This window comes from Hemiscyllium ocellatum, chromosome 18, assembly GCF_020745735.1.
Source record: "Hemiscyllium ocellatum isolate sHemOce1 chromosome 18, sHemOce1.pat.X.cur, whole genome shotgun sequence".
NCBI lineage: Eukaryota > Metazoa > Chordata > Chondrichthyes > Orectolobiformes > Hemiscylliidae > Hemiscyllium > Hemiscyllium ocellatum.
The window spans coordinates 69922443-69939352 of NC_083418.1; the positions used below are offsets into that span (position 1 = coordinate 69922443).

The 16910-nt window shown below is 42.2% G+C and overlaps 1 protein-coding gene across 1 annotated transcript; it reads left to right on the top strand.

Annotated features, from left to right (window-relative positions):
* Window positions 1–8275: 8275 nt before the first annotated feature.
* On the top strand, window positions 8276–13720 carry fibinb (fin bud initiation factor b). The gene has a single exon (XM_060839089.1). It carries the CDS (start codon window positions 8537–8539, stop codon window positions 9152–9154), a length of 618 nt encoding a protein of 205 aa, XP_060695072.1. The 5' UTR covers window positions 8276–8536; the 3' UTR covers window positions 9155–13720.
* Window positions 13721–16910: the final 3190 nt, after the last annotated feature.

The window sequence follows — 16910 nt, forward strand, 5'->3', positions numbered from 1 at the left end:
AGGAGAAGGACTGGGACAGGCTGGGAGAGTGGGCAAAAAAGTGGTAGATGGGATACAAATTCGGAAGTGTGAGATTATGCACTTTGGTAGGAAGAATAGAGGCACTATTCTTCTAAATGGGGAAAGGTTTCAGAAATCTGAAGGACAAAGGGACTTAGGAGTCCGAGTTCATGATTCTCTTAAGGTTAACATCAAATTCAGTTAACAGTTAGGAAGGTAAAAGCAATGTTAGTACTTATTTTATAATGACTAGAAAACAAACGCAGGGGTGTACTGCTGAGGCTATATAAGGCTCTGGTCAGACCGCATCTGGAATATTGTGAGCAGTTTTGGACCCCATTTCTAAAGAGGGATGTGTTGGTCTTGCGGGGGTCCAGAGGAAGTCTACAAGATGATCCCAAGGGCTTATCATATAAGGAGCGGTTGAGGATTCTCGCCTATACTTGATGGAGTTCAGAAGGATGAGGGGGGCATCCAACTGAAACTTAAAGAATACTAAGAGGCCTGGACAGAGTGGACACAGAAAATATTTCCAGTAGTAGCAGATATTAGGACTTGAAAGAGAAGGGATGGCCCTTTTGAACAGAGATAAGAATGAATTGCTTCATAGAGTCATAGAGATGTCCAGCACGGAAACAGATCCTTCCTATTTACCCTATCCATGTCCGTCATGATTTTATAAACCTCTATAAGGTCGCTCTTCAGCTACTGACACTCTGGGGAAAACAGCCCCAGCCTATTCGGCCTCTCCTCATATCTCAAATCCTCCAACTCTGGCAACATTCTTGTAAATCTTTTCTGAACCCTTTCAAGTTTCACAACATCCTTCCGATAGGAGGGATACCAGAATTGCACATAGTATTCAAAAATGGCCTAACCAATGTCCTGAACAGCCACAACATGACGTACCAACTTCCATACTCAATGTACTGGCCAATAAAGGAAAGCATATCAAATGCCTTCTTCATTATCCTATCTACATGTGACTCCACATTCAAGGAACTATGAACCTGCACTCCGAGGTCTCTTTGATCAGCATCACTCCCTTGGACCTTACCTTTAAGTATATAAGTCCTGCCATCATATGCTTTTCCAAAATGCAGCACCTCACATTTATCTAAATTAAATTCCATCTGCCAAGCCATGGCACATTGGCCCATCTGATCAAGATCCTGTTGTACTCTGAGGTAACCTTCTGCGCTGTCCACTACACCTCCAACTTTGGTTTCATCTGCAAACTTACTAACTATACCTCCTATGTTCACATCCAATTCATTTATATAAATGACGAAAAGCCGTAGACCCAGCATTGACCCTTGTGGCACCCCACTGGTCACAGGCCTCTAGTCTGAAAGGCAACCTTCCACCACCTTTGAGCCAGTTCTGTATCCAAATGGCTAGTTCTCCCTGTATTTCATAAGATCGAACTTGCTAACCAGTCTACCATGAGGAACCTTGTCCGATTGCCTTACTGAAGTCCATACAGATCATATCCACTGCTCTGTCCTCATCAATCCTCTTTGTTACTTCTTCAAAAAATTCAATCAAATTAGTGAGACTCAGAGTCATAGAGATGTACAGCACAGAAACAGACCCTTTAGTCCAATTTGTCCGTGCCGACTAGATATCCCAACCCAATCTAGTCTCATCTGCCAACACCCGCCCCATATCTCTCCAAACCCTTCCCATTCATATACTCATCCAGAAGCCTTTTAAATGTTGCAATTGTACCATCCTCCACCACTTTCTCTGGCAGCTCATTCCATACATGTACCACCCTCTGCATGAAAAAGTTGCCCCTTAGGTCTCTTTTAGATCTTTCCCTTCTCACTCTAAATCTATGCCCTCTCGTTCTTGACTTTTCTATCCCAGGGAAGAGAGATTTCCCATATACAAAGCAATGCTGACTATCCCTAATCAGTCCTTGCCTTTCCAAAAACATGTAAATCCTGTCCCTCAGGATTACCTTCAACAACTTGCCCACCATCGATCAGTCAAAGGGTAGTGAATCTGTGGAACTCATTATTGCAGAAAGCTATGGTGGCCAAGTCATTCAGTGTCTTTATGATGAAGATAGCTAAGTTCTTAATTAGTAAGGGGATTAAGGGTTATGGGGAGAAGGGAGGAGAATGGGTTTGAGAAACATATGAGCAATGATGGAATGGCAGATCAGACTCATTGGGCCAAATGGCATAATTCTGTTCCTAAATCCTATGGCCTAAGGTCTTAGACATTTACAGCCATTCATCCTACTGTATCCATGCCAGTTCACAAATATCTTACACTAATACCATTTTTCACGTCTTAACACATAGCCCTTGAGGCTATGGCAATACAAGTGAATATCAAAATACTGCTTAAATGTTACAAGAATTTCTGACTCAACCACCTCTTTCAGCAGTGAGTTCCAACTCCCACCACCCTCTAAGCAGAAACATTTCTCCTCAACTCTCCTCTTAGCCTTCTATGTCTTACTTTGAATCTATGCACCTGCTTGTTGACTTTCCTTACTATCACTTTCTGTGGCTCAGAATGAGATTTTGTTTAGGACTGCTCTTGTGTTCCTCTCGGGTCACTTTGCAATTTTAAAATTGCTATATAATGCAAAATGTTGTAGTTGTTATATTGGAGTATTTCTATTTATCATTTGCACCCATGTCATAATTTTTTTTCCAAATGAACATTCAATTGAGCTTCAGTCTCTCTCTCTCTCTCTCTCTCTCCCCACCTCCCCCCTCCCCCACCCCACCTCTCTCTCTCTCCAGTGAGCAGAAAGAAGCTCAAAGAGCTTTCCTTGTACATTGGCCAAAACCCATGCCCCACTTTACACCATTTTGTCACCATGTCTGTGTGCAATTTGGTTTTTGCTTTTGACAATAAAAAAAAGTAACTGCATTTTAAATGTTGTCAAGTCATTTGGGACATCTGAGGATGGGAAAGTTATTGGAAAGAAATCCAGATTCTTTCATTTTTATTTCATCAGCTGTGATTATTCCATATTCTGTATTCAACCACTCCCTCTATCATCAACAGTTCTGGATGACTCCCGGCTGCTTCTGCTCTGCACTGCCTACACAATCTGCTGTGAGTTTGGAGTTTACTTCCAAGTAGAGTCTTGGAGTCATACAGCATGGAAACAGACCCTTCGGTCCAAACAGTCCATGCCAACCATAATCCCAAACTAAACTAGTCCCATCTGCCAATGCTTGGCCCACATCCATCCAAACTTCTCTTTTTCATGTACTTCTCCAAATGTCTTTTAAATGTTGTAACCATATACGTCACTTCCTCTGGAAGTTCATTCCACATACAAACCATTGGTTTGTGTAAAAGGTTGCCCCTCATGTAATTTTTAAATCTTTCCCCCTCACCTTAAAAGTATGACCCTGAGTCTTGAAACCCCAACCCTATGGAAAAGACACCTGCCATTCACTTCACCTATGCCCCTCTTGATCTTATAAACCTTTATAAAGTAGTAGTTGTAGTTATGATATCCTACAATACAGAGTCATAGAGATGCACAACAAGGAAACAGACCCTTTGGTCCAACTCATCCATGCCGACCAGATATCCTAAATTAATCTAATCCTAATTGCCAGCATTTGGCCCATATCCTTCTAAATCCTTCCTATTCATATACCCATCCAGGTGCCTTTTAAATGTTACAATTATACCAGTCTCCTGGAATATGGCAGCTCATTCCATACACACAATTGAGCAATCCACATTTAATTGATCCAGAAACACCAGGAATTTTGAACTGGAAAGAATTTGGTGTTTGTGTGATATATTCAGAAATAACAAATTCATTTTAATTGTACTGACTATAGCATTTTCATTTGCAAGACAATTTGGATGCATAACCACAAAGTGTCATGACAGAAATTATGTCCCTTTTAAACCTTTCCCCTCTCACCCTAAACCTATGCCCTCTAACTATGGACTTCCCCATCCCAGGGAAAAGACCTTGTCTGTTTATCCTATTCCATGCCCCTCATGATTTTATAAACTTCTATTAGGTCACCTATCAGCATCCAGAGCTCCAGCGAAAACAGCCCCAGTCTATTTAGCCTCTCCCTGTAGCTCTTTCAAAATATTTTATCATTCTCTGGTTGCTTTTTACCTGGACCTCAGTCACAATTTCACAAAATCTACATGTCCTAATTTCAGGCACATTTTTGTTAATGGCATTCCAAACATCTATCCTTTGCTCTGATTATACTTCCATCTCCCTAAACCTGTCATCTCCATGTTTCATTCACCCAGGAAACTCTCATCCCCAGCATTCTGTGACTGGACAATATCTTCCATAAATCAATGGCAGAAGCAGATGAAAATCTACGATTCATGCTGTTTTTCTCCACTTCATGGTCAGCCATTGGTTCTTCTGCACTCGTTCAAGCCTTTTCTATCCAGAACACTTATTCAGCTGTATGTGAAGATCAAACCAGAAAAGAACACAGCTTAGACTGAAAGTGCGAGATTGGAAGAATCTGCAGATTTTCATCAATCTATAAATCGACACATTTCTAAGGCTGAGTTTCTTGATCTCTCTGCCCTTTGTTCTTTGTCTTTCATCCATAATGAATGAAGTTGGCAAAATTGGAACATAATTTCTGTCATGACACTTTGTGGTTATGCATCCAAATTGTCTTGCAAATGAAAATGCTATAGTCAGTACAATTAAAATGAATTTGTTATTTCTGAATATATCACACAAACACCAAATTCTTTCCAGTTCAAAATTCCTGGTGTTTCTGGATCAATTAAATGTGGATTGCTCAATTGTTATTTGTTTGGGAACACAGCTGTGTTTCTTTACAACATAGCATATTATGAAAGGATATCTTACATTTTCATAAGGGTGGGTTTATACAGGGACTAGTAAGTATATGTATACGCAGCCATGCAATATACAGTTTATATTCTTACTGCCACAAACTGTACTTCACATGCCCTAGAAAAGGACACTCATCAGTGAAAGTGCGTATGGATAAGAACAGAAAGGTGCACCTGCATCCTCAAGGTATTCAAATTAAAAGTGGGCCAGTTTAAGCCCAAAGTATTCTCTAAATAGCTTTAAAACCAGATCTGAAAGCAATCTGAATTTTTACTTCATGTGGGTTGAAATCTAAGTGATATTATACTGTCTCATCTAGGCCTCTCACAATACTCTATTCTAGAGTCTCGAGACTTGGATGGAGGTTTTTGTTGAATGTGGCTGTGAAGCAAAAACAACTCTATAGCTGTGCTCAAGTTGCAATATAAACACATTCTGAGACTTCCAGAAGAAATGCTAGAGCTGAATAAGTTTGGGGCTTATTTTTACTGGTACTTTAGACTTATACATTTAAGAAGTAGAATATAGGACCTAGAAACACTGGTGTATTGAGAGTCCATACACATGTCCAACATATAATGAGGTCTTTCATTATGGTTCAGTTTAAAGCAATCAGTGTCTTCATCAATGGTTTACAAGCAATTGGAGGCATTAAATACATGTTGCTTAGAAAAATAAGATATTAAAAAAATTGTAGTGATCTGGGTGTAACATCAAGAATAGCATTTATTGCCATTGAATTGTCCTTGAGAATGTGGTCATGGGCCTCCTTTTTGAACCATTGCAGTTTGCATGGTGAAAAAGTTTCAACAATGCTGATAAGGAACAATGCCTAGTTTTATTTTTGAATGATGAAAAATATTCTGATCAGAATGGTGTGTGCCCTGGAAGGAAACATGGAAGTGCTGGACCTCCATACACACCTGCTGTCTTTGCTGCCAAAATAGCATGAGCTGTCCGCTATGGTTCAGCTGACAGCACACTCTGATATAATTGGGTTTAAATTCCTCTTCAGAACTTCATACAAAACTGAATCAAGACTGACACTCCAATGTAAAACTGGGAGTGGGTATGGGCACAGACTGCTTCAGAACCTGAGTCATTGAGATTGGAGCCTAACAATGTGAAAGGAGCTTACTGCGAACGTCGCATGATATTAACCTATTTTTCTAATCAATCTATTCAGAGATGTTATTACACATCTCTGCATCAAGTGAGTCTTGAACCTGGGCCTCCATGTCCAGAGATAGTGGCACTACAAAAGTCAGCACAATTCTAACCTAATGGAAATATGCGTATCAAAGATTGCCTCTAGCCTGAGTTGAGGGCTTTTGTAGCGCAGTGGTACTATCCCTGCTTCTGCACCAGGAGGCCTGGGTTCAAGTCCCACCTGTTCCAGAGGTGTGTCATAACAGTTTGATTGGGAAAGTATTTAGCCAGTGGAGTTGATGGTGAGTGGTGCAGTCTCTACTTCTGAGCTCGGAAACTCGGTTTGAAGTCCCAGCTGCACACGTGCAATAATTTGGTTTTAGTCTCCGATTTCTTTTCACTTTTTGTGATTTGAATTGTTTACAAAAATACGCGCAAAACATAAGGGTTGAAAGAAAGTGCGGTATTGGGTCTTAGCCCCTCACCCTCTTTACGCCGTTAATTTGCATTTGTTTTTCTTTAGGTTAATATTAAATAAACTCACCTTTCAATGTGCGTTAGATGCAGGTTACTGCAATAAGAACAGCAAGTGCCGGAGAAACGTCATAGGCCAAGCAGCTTCGGTGGAAAGAGAAATTGAGTTAACATTTCAAGTCCAGTATGACTCTGCTTTCATTTGTTACACATTGTTGCAACCTACTTTAGCTGTTGCCTTACAGCTTAGCTGGCTGCAGTACAGTACAGGAAACACCAGGTAGGTAATTGCCTCTGATGCTGATTCTACAGTTTGACACAATCTTTCAAAATAAAGCAGTCATGATTTGGAGATGCCGGTTTTGGACTGGGGTGTACAAAGTACAAACTTGGTCCAGGCTGATGAGGCACCATTCCTGATGGAAGAGCTTTTGCCCGAAACATCGATTTTCCTGCTCCTAGGATGTTGCTTGACCCGCTGTGCTTTCCAGCACCACTCTGATCTAAACTCTGGTTTCCAGCATCTGCAGTCCTCACTTTTGCAAAGTTAAAAATTGCCCAACACCAGGTTATAGTCCAACCGGTTTAATTGGAAGCACTAGCTTTTGGAGCGCCGCTCCTTCACCAGATGGTTGTGGGGGACACAATTGTAACTCAGACTTTATAGCAGTGTGATGTAACTGAAATTAAATAGCTTGTTTGTCAAGTCTCTCATCTATTAGAATGACCATGACAGTTTCACTTCTTTCATATGTAAATCACAAAACTTTTTTTAAAATGTTACATTCTCAGGTTAACTAAAAATAAAACAGGACACATTTAACATATCAAATGAGAAAAAAAGATCAATTACAGTTTGACCTTGTCGGAAAACAAATTGGAGTTATACTGAAACCATAACTTCGCGTTTCGCGTCTGCAATGCTAATTTACAATACATAGCATTTAAAAAAGAAATAAACGTTTCCACCTGAAACGTTAACTCTGATTTCTCTCCACAGATGCTGCCAGACCTGTTGAGTTTTTCCAGCAATTTGTTTTTTATTTCTGATTTACAGCATCCGTAGTTCTTTTTACTAAGAACTGAGGCTTATTTGCTGTGGGTCAGTTTCAGCATCTGGCTCCGTGCGATTATTACAACGAAACTGGACTTAGAACCTTACAGAAAGAGTAAAATAGCTCGCGAAATATTCATGCTGCAAATTATATCGTTACAAACACAATGATGAAGTAAGGTTGGGAGACAGGAGGTTTGAAGTGAAGCGGATGGATTTCTCAATGAGCAGGGAACCGTGGCTGCAGTGCCTTTAATACCACTACCGGAGGCTTGTGTTCTTTGGGAGAGTAAAACTTATTGCACTGAACAGGCGACAGTACTCATTGATGACTCGAAGGAGGAGGCTGGCTCAATTAAACTGACCCGTGGTCAATCGGTGTCCGAAATGAGCAGAGATTTATTCTGGAGGTGGGGGAGTGGCTGTTCTCTGATGTTTTAAATCGCACCCTTAATTTAAAATGAAGGGGGTCCGGTCAGACTGCTCTATAATTTCGGGAGGAGGAGGGAGGGCGGTGACCTTGAAAAGTCCTAAAAGGCGCAAAGTAGGTTTGCATACACACACACAGAAAACACTATTTGACACAAAGGTTCTTTACGAAGCAATATTTTTTTCTTCTACTAAAGTCGAGGGGGTTGGCAGGGGTCTTATGTAACTGGCGCTATAGTTGTCTCCCAGTTCTGAGAGAGAGAGAGAGGACACGTCGCTGGCTCGTGTCCTCTCAAAAGCCAGATGTTGGTCTGTTCGGGGCGCCTGCCAAAGGACTGTCATCTGAGCTTTCCACATTCTCCCTGATTTGACGGCTGAACAGAAACACTTGTTGGAAAGAGAGACGTGGAAAGCAGAGTGAAAAAAAACTCAACTCAAATTACACCTTACGGCGGGGTTGCAGAGGAATCATTGGTCGGAGATGGGAGCGGAGATGTTCCGCTGGGGGTCCCACAATGGGGAAAAAAAAAGTCCATGTTTCCAAAAGATCTTAAAGAGTGGCTGCTTCTGACCGGCGGGTTACATTGAAGATGTTAGCTCTGCGAGTATTCTACGCCAGTCTGCTGTGTTCCCTAACTCAGGGCTATTTCACTGGGCCCCTGCACCCGGAGATGTCCAATGGCACTTTTCACCATTATTTCGTGCCGGACGGCGACTACGAAGAGAACGACGACCCCGAGAAGTGCCAGATGCTTTTCCGCGTCTCGGACGAGCGGCGCTGCGGGGTAGAAGCCGACCTGCAGACCTTCCTGAAGCAGGAGATGCTCATCCTCCAGCGGCAAGTGGAGGACGCGGCCAGGGTGTTGGACGGAGTCGGCAGGAGCATCGCCCATGACCTGGACGGCGAGGACAGCTACGGGGACTACCTGCGCCGGGAGACCAGCCAGATCGGGGAGGCGTTCTCGCACTCGGACCGCTCTCTGGTCGAGCTGGAGCTGAAGTTCCGTCAGAGCCAGGAAAGCGAGCTGAAGGAGGTGAACAAGATCAACGACGAGGTGCTGCACATGCTGTACCACACCAGGCAGATCTTGAGGGAGACGCTGGAGATCTCGTCCGGCTTGAGCGATAAGCACGAACTCCTCACCCTGATCGTCAGAAGTCACGGCACAAGGCTCAGCAGACTGAAGAACGATTTCATGAAGAGCTGAGATCTGACTGAGCCACACTGGACCGACGTCCCCATGTCTCCCCCACCCCCACCCCCCCAGACCCCGAGCATAATAACATGTCATTTACTTCTGCATCATATTTATCAAAATCGATTGGCGTAATGTGAGTTTGGGGCAACGTGTGTCCAATGGCCTCTGCCCCCCCCACTACTCACTTTCTATTGATTATAAACTGACATTGCTTTCTGACATCGATAACCAGCTTCCTATTCAAGGAGGTTGCTTCCTTGTTACCCTGTAGATTTTGCAGTTTGTCAACCGTTCATTGTTGTACATGTTCTCGGTTCGTTAAATATATACTGATCTGTTTCGCCTCAAATACCGCAGGCAGGTACACAAAGTATTTTAAAACGAGACAGAGAGGGAGAGAGAATGTACGTTTCGTCGTGACAGAAGAACCCAGCGCTAGGAGGGTGAGGGTTGTGGGAGTGAGTAAGTCGGTGCAGATGTCTGATGTTTGAAGTTCGGATAAATTGGCCTTTTTGTTTTGCAGTCTGGAACCCTAATACAATTGGCCGGGGATAAGGGAGGGAGAGAGTCTAAAACGGATGAACAAATTGAACAAATCCCGGGCATTGAGTCTGGGTAACTGTGTTCTTTTACCTCCCAGTGTTGGAGCACTCGGGTCATATCCAGCAACTACATGCCCCACCGCTCGATTACAGCAAACTGACAGCTTTTTGATTGATGAGTCTCCTTTAAAGTCTGGATTTGGCACTAGTTTCCGTCCAAGTGGTTAAAAAAATTCCCCGATTCCAGTTAACAAGTTTGCTTTCTCAACGTGTCTTGTGGTTGGCTGTTTTAAAGTGAGCTGCAGGAATTTTTTTTAATAAAACTTTTTTTCTCTTTCTCGAGCGGACGCCGCGTTAAAGCATCCGCTGCAGAATAAGCGTTTGAAAGCGTGTATTGTCTGGAGTGGTTGTAAAGGCGGAATTGGGCAGGAACATACTGGTGACCCAGATTATGGAGGCCGCTGCTCAACACCCCTGGCTGGGCTGGAGCGGGGGTGGGGGGAAGGATCAGCACAACGTGGACAGAATCCACCAAGCCGAGGAAGTTAAACTGCACTCCCCTCCCTCATTATCCATCAGTCTACAATCCAAAAACTTACACCCTAACAATTTGACAATTTAATCCTGAAATAGTGCGGAAACAACATTCTTTTTTGTTGCACAGTAATTTGGGTTTTATTTGCCGATAAGTTCACGATGTTCCTTAGCTGGATTTATCCTTCTTCCACACCAATATAGCTCGGGTTCTTCTTAATAACAGTCTAGGTGTAAAAATGGAGGCTAAATCATAAATTCAGTTTGGAAGTGTTAAAATGGGTTTTAATTAAAAAGTTCTCCCGTCGATAGACTGGTGGCATTTATAGCAGAGCTGGCGTTTTATGAAATCTTTAAAGATGGTAAAGGAACATTGATTTTTTTTTCACACCAGTAAACGCCCAAATCCACTCAGACTGCAGTTAAAGCGGTTTTTTTGGCATCGTGTGAAATGTTTTCGGCGCACATCAACACACGCACACACGAATAAAGTACCAGATCACTTCGGTGTCTGGTTTTAATCTGCTTCTTCGACACAATGAAGCCAAACGACAGCGAGAGGTTACCCTCACGTGGTTTGGGCTTCTTACCAAGTGGAAACTGCTTTAGTGGCGGCTGCTTTAGAAGGTGCTCAGACACTATATTGAATTATTTTACTGTTACCAAGGAGCAGACACCAGCAATCATGTCCTTGTAACATTAGTAAATGGCGACTTTCTGCGTTCAGGCTGTTGCTCCCTTCTAGTCGGTAGAGTACAAATTGGAGGAGGCCGCACTTATTCAGATATTGTCGACTGTGCTGTTTGTAACAGCTGTTTTACAGCGACCAGTTTGCATTAGTAGCAGCGCGGTGAGTGAAATCGTCAGTAAAATGACAGTAGTCACATGTCCATCACATCCGATGAATGCCACACGTTTTTTTTGCCTGTGTTTTGTAACGTCAAAGAAAGAGATAATACTACACTTGTGTGAAGTGCCAGCAAATTACCCGAGCACTTCCTAAAAGTGGCAAGCCGCAATGTTGTGCCTCAACTCCCCGAGACAGGGGTTCGGTCCACTGCACTTGGTCTGAGGTATGCTCCTGCTATGGAGACCATGAGTATTCCAACCTGTGAACGCAGTAGCCAAGATGTCAATTAGAAAATAATGGTAACCCCGGTCTACTCCTTGATTATCTAAAGATAACCAACAGAGTATTATATGAATTTGGACCTTTCATTGCTCACCTATGTTTTGATGATTTATAACGTTAGGGCAGAGCCCGCTTCTCCTCCTGAAGGACTCGGAGAAATGGACAAACCTGATGGGCTCAGTCACTTCTAACCAGCCGATAGATACCTCCCAAAGATTTCTCTCCCCAGAAACAGGTGATTCTCGTTTCCTTCGCTGTCAGCTTTACTATCCTTCAGGGCAGCATTTCAAACGACCGCTGTGAGGCTGCGGAGCGCCATGAAACCCGGGGTTCCTGGACACGACAGCGGACACAATTCTGTACCAGTTTCAGGTCTCGTTTCTTTTTCGGTATGTGTTTCGGGGGAGTGGGGGAATCAAAGAATTACGCAGGAAGGGAAGAGCCAAGTCACTTCCACGAGAGCCGTGGTGATATCTGATTGATTTTGGAGGACAGCAATGCCCAGCCTTCTGGTTGCACAACAGGCATCAACATTTCTGTGCATTGCACAGAGAACACGAAGAACTTGAGTTGTACTGCATTTGCACCATAAGCACCAGCCTATTTCAATGAATCAAAGTTACATCAGCGAACGCACAATTGTTTCCAGATTCTAGATAATTCAGGACTACTTCAGTGTTAAACACAGCTTATTCTATCTCAAAAAAAAGAGAAACACATAGCAGAACAGTTTAGGAAAGGTTGTATTGTCCTAACTCAATTGTGCAAATTAAGATGTGCAAGTTGTCAATGGTTAGAAAATAAAGCCACCACGCATCGAAGGGTCTGCAGCAAAGTTTGCCATAAAGCTATCTCTCCCAGCAGTTCCCTGCCTGTACCGTTGCATAAAATCGGGCAATTCTGCTCACCAAATGCGATCACGTTTGTCAGGCTGTAGCATTGCAGAGCTAGCCAAATTGTAGGTAGTCTTCTGGAAGGCAAACTGTAAAATATTTGTCCAGAATCTTTGAGACCTTTGATGTGGAGGTTGTTGACTTTACGGTTTAATGTGACAGAATGTTTTTGACAATTGGATTTATTCGAAATATCATTCCAGACCAATTATGAAAGGGCTGTCTCGCTCAATGCTTAGTCAATAAGCAAAATAACTTGGCGACCAAGGAGCAAACTTCCAGAGGAGACACCGCTATCGCAACAGTTCACACCTGGGAAAATTCATTGAAATTGCCAGTGATGTGTTTCTCCCCCACTGGCCAACTTTCTCAGTTACTGGGGCAGATGAGGTGTAGCCTATAGTAAGAACAGGAAGTGTTGGAGAAACTCAACATGTCTAGCAGCATCTGTAGAGAGTGAAACACTTGGAGCTTCTGCTCTGAATCCAAGCCTTGTCACTTCCCTCCAAGTATTACCACTCCCTTTGCTTTCTGTTCAGTGCAATCTTTGACGAATAATCTTCCTCGTTTTCTAATCTTCCATTCTGTTCCAATTGCTCCTCCCACCTTTTTCTATAGCATAAAGCCCATCACGTTTCGATCTCTGTCTTTAGTTCGGAAGAAGAAACATGTTGGACGCAAAATGGTATCTCTGCTTTCTCTCTCAGAAAATGCTAGATCTGCTGAGTATTTCCAGGGTTTTCTATTCTTTATTTCAGATTTCCAACGCCCGCAGTATTTTGCTTTTGTTTTAAGGGTATGTATATGTTTCCCTGTTCGACAGCTGTGAAATCTCACAAAAGTATTTACTTTGTAAATATTATTTCATATGACGTGTCCCAAAATTGGGATCAAAAGTGGAACACTTGTGTAAAAAAATATTTTTTTATTACATATTTAAACAGCAAATGTAAAGGTTTCACTGGTAAAGTACGTGCATTTCTAAGGTCACTGTATTACGTTCAGTGCATTATACACAATCAAGTTAACACTACAATACAATTCTGAAATGCCACTTGGCTCATTTGCACCGTCCAGCATTCACTTCCGACAACTGATTTCAGTGTTAGATGCACCAGCTAAACATTATTTTCTTAGTTGAAAAAATGGGAAATAAGATTAGATTGGCCTACTTCAATCCCTAAACCATCTGTATCTTTAATTAAACTAATTTTAAAAGCTTTGTCAAACATATACTCGTGTTGTTAAATTAAATCACAATTTTGGGCTGCCGACCCATGGGATCATAATAAACGGAATGAAATATGGATCAAAGGATCCAATTTCGGAGAAGGCAAGATATTTAGCGTGAAAATAGTTAGCAATGCATCCTTGTATTGTGCGAGTTTCCATTTTAAAGGAAATGTTCGGTTGGATTTGTTAAAGATAATCAGTACATTAAACGTCACTCATGAGGAAACTCTTCGACTTGTCAGCATGGCTCAGTTGCTTCTATTTTGTCTCTTAGTCTGAATGTCTTGATCTGAGCACAAAAGCAGGATTTAATCACTTAACCTGGATTGATACCCTCAGTGTGCTACCGAATGTGCTGTGTCACAGTCAACAAAATGCCACTATTTTGGTTGAACGCCCATTCAGATAAATACATGACCAACCTTGGCAGAAAATGAAACCAAGAGAGGTATTCCTTCATGGGATGTCGGCAAGGATGGTATTTATTGTCCTTTACTAATTACAGGAGAAAGTGAAGTCTGCAGATGCTGGAGATCAGAGCTGAAAATGTGTTGCTGGAAAAGCGCAGCAGGTCTGGCAGCATCCAAGGAACAGGAGATTCGACGTTTCGGGCATAAGCCCTTCTTCAGGATTCCTGAGGAAGGGCTTATGCCCGAAACATCGAATCTCCTGTTCCTTGGATGCTGCCTGACCTGCTGCGCTTTTCCAGCAACACATTTTCAGCTTTACTAATTACACTTGAGAAGGTAGCAATGAGCTACCTTCTGAGCTATTGCAGTCTGTGTTCTCGAAGTACACCCAATGCTGTTAAAAATGTGGCATGGCTGGATTTTACCTAGTAATAGTGAAAAAAATGTGAATATATTTCCAAGTCAGAATGATACCTGATTTGGAGAACTTGCAGTTGGTGGAATTCCTCTGCATCTCACTCTTCTAAGTGATTGAGGTTACAAATTTGAAAGGTGCTGCTCAGGGAGTCTTGGCATCTTGTAGATGGTACACATTGTTGTCACTATGGTAGAAGGACTGAATGCTCAAATGGTGTGTATGCCAATCAAATTGGCTGCTTTGGTTTTGATGGCATTGAGCTGCTTTAGAGTTATTGGAGTAATACTCAGCTAAGTAAATGGAAAGCATTCCAAGCACTATTTTGGCTTGTGCCTTGGCTTTTCAGAGTCATGAGGTGGGCTACTCAGGCACAATTCTCAGTTTCTGACCTCCTGTTGCAAGCAATCAACATGCCTATACATATTATGACACACATTGATGGGAGTTGCACTTGAACCTAGGCCTCAGCTTAAAGGTAGGGAGGATGGTTTTTATGGTTTTTCTAGTTGAGTTTCTGGCCAATGGTAACTCCCAGGATGTTGATCATGGTGGATTCAGTGATGGAAGTACCACTGGATTTCTCTGTTCGTGTTTAGATTCACTGTTTTTGGAGATTGTCATTGAATGGCAGTTCAGTCACATGAATGTTATTCATCACTCATTAGCCCTAACCTGAATGCTGTCCACGTCTTGCTGCATGGAAGCACAAATATTAATTGAAGATTTACAAATGGAATTGAACACTATGAAATCATCAGGTAACACCCCCACTGCAGACTTCATGATGGAGGGAGGTCAGTACTGCAACATGTGGATGGTTTACTGAGAAATTCTACAGGCGGTTCATGTGGTGCATTGTGCCCACCTTTGGGCTCAGAGGCCTGGATTAAAGACCCATTTTACTTCAGTGGTGTGCAACAATATCTCTGAACAGGGTGATCAGGAAAATATCAAGAAATCCTGCAGTGATGTTGTACAGCTGAGATGATTCAGCTGCAACAACTATAATGACCTTTCTTTGCAGTAGGTAAAACTCCAATCAGTGGAAATTTTTCCTTCTGATTTAATTGATTTAAATTCCTTTAGGGCTCCTTGATGCTGCGTTTGGTCAAGTGTTGGCAGTCGTTCTGACATTACTGCTAGAATTCAGCTCTTTTGTCTACATTTGGACCAAGGCTATGATTAGATTAGGAGCTAAATGTCCCCAGTTGAACCCAAATCAAGCATCAAACAGCAGTTATTGTTGAGTAAGTGCTGCTTGATATCACCGCAGATGAAGACTTCCAATCTTTTGCTAGTGATTGGGTGTAAATTGGTGGGATGCTAATTGACTGGATTGAATTTGTTTTTGATTTTGTGGACAAGAAATATTTGCGCAATTTTCTACTTTGTTGGGTTGATGCTGTGTAGCCATACTGGAACTGTTTAGTTCAGGTTGAAGCTAGTTTGGAGCGCAAACCTCTTGCACTATAGCCAAACTTTTGTTGGGACCATTGTCTTTTCTGTATTCACTGTGATCAGTCATGATATCACATGAACTGAATGCTGTTCAAGTCTTGCTGCATGGAAGCACAAATATTAATTGAAGATTTACAAATGGAATTGAACACTATGAAATCATCAGAGAACATTTCCACTGCAGACTTCATGATGGAGGGAGGTCAGTATTGCAACATGTGGATGGTTTACTGAGAAATTCTACAGACTGCTCTTGTGGTGCATTGTGCCCACCTTTGGGCTCAGAGGCCTGGATTAAAGACCCATTTTACTTCAGTGGTGTGCAACAATATCTCTGAACAGGGTGATCAGGAAAATATCAAGAAATCCTGCAGTGATGTTGTACAGCTGAGATGATTCAGCTGCAACAACTATAATGACCTTTCTTTGCACTAGGTAAAATGCATGAAGATCTGACATAAAGGATTTTAGGATGAGATGAATTGAATCATCCACTCAGCCCCATTGGTTACATAAGTGTTGTTTTGATCTGATCTGTTTACTGTAAGAGTATTCAGCACTGTTTATAGCATGCTGAATCCACCATTTAGAATGCACATAATCCAATGCTCTAGCTTTACTAGGTTGGTATGTAATCTTTAGGTATGTCTGACAAGCTCCTGACAAGCTTTGCTGCTCTCCTCACTGAACTCCAATTTGTCCCTTGGTTTGATGGTAACAGTGGAGTGAGGGATGTGCAAGGTCATGAGATTACAGGTTCTGGTTGAGTACACTTCTGCTGCTTTACAAGCCTACTCTGCCCACTGATGCTAATTTTGAGTCGATATTTCTACTCTGAATGTATCCCATTTAACACATTGGTAGTGTCACATAACACACTGGAGGATGTCTTCACTATTAAGGCACATCTTTGTTGCCATACGGATTGCTCACTAGTCAGTCCTATCAATACAGTCATGGATAGATACATGTGCACAAGTATAAGGCCAAATAGGGGACTTCTGCTTTGTGTTGGTTCTCTTACTACTTGGTGCAAGCCCAGCTAGGCAGATATTCACTTCAATATTGGATCAGCTGTCAATCCTGATGATACAATATTGAAGTCCGCCCATCTTAGTGTTTCTTCCAAATTATATTCATCATGG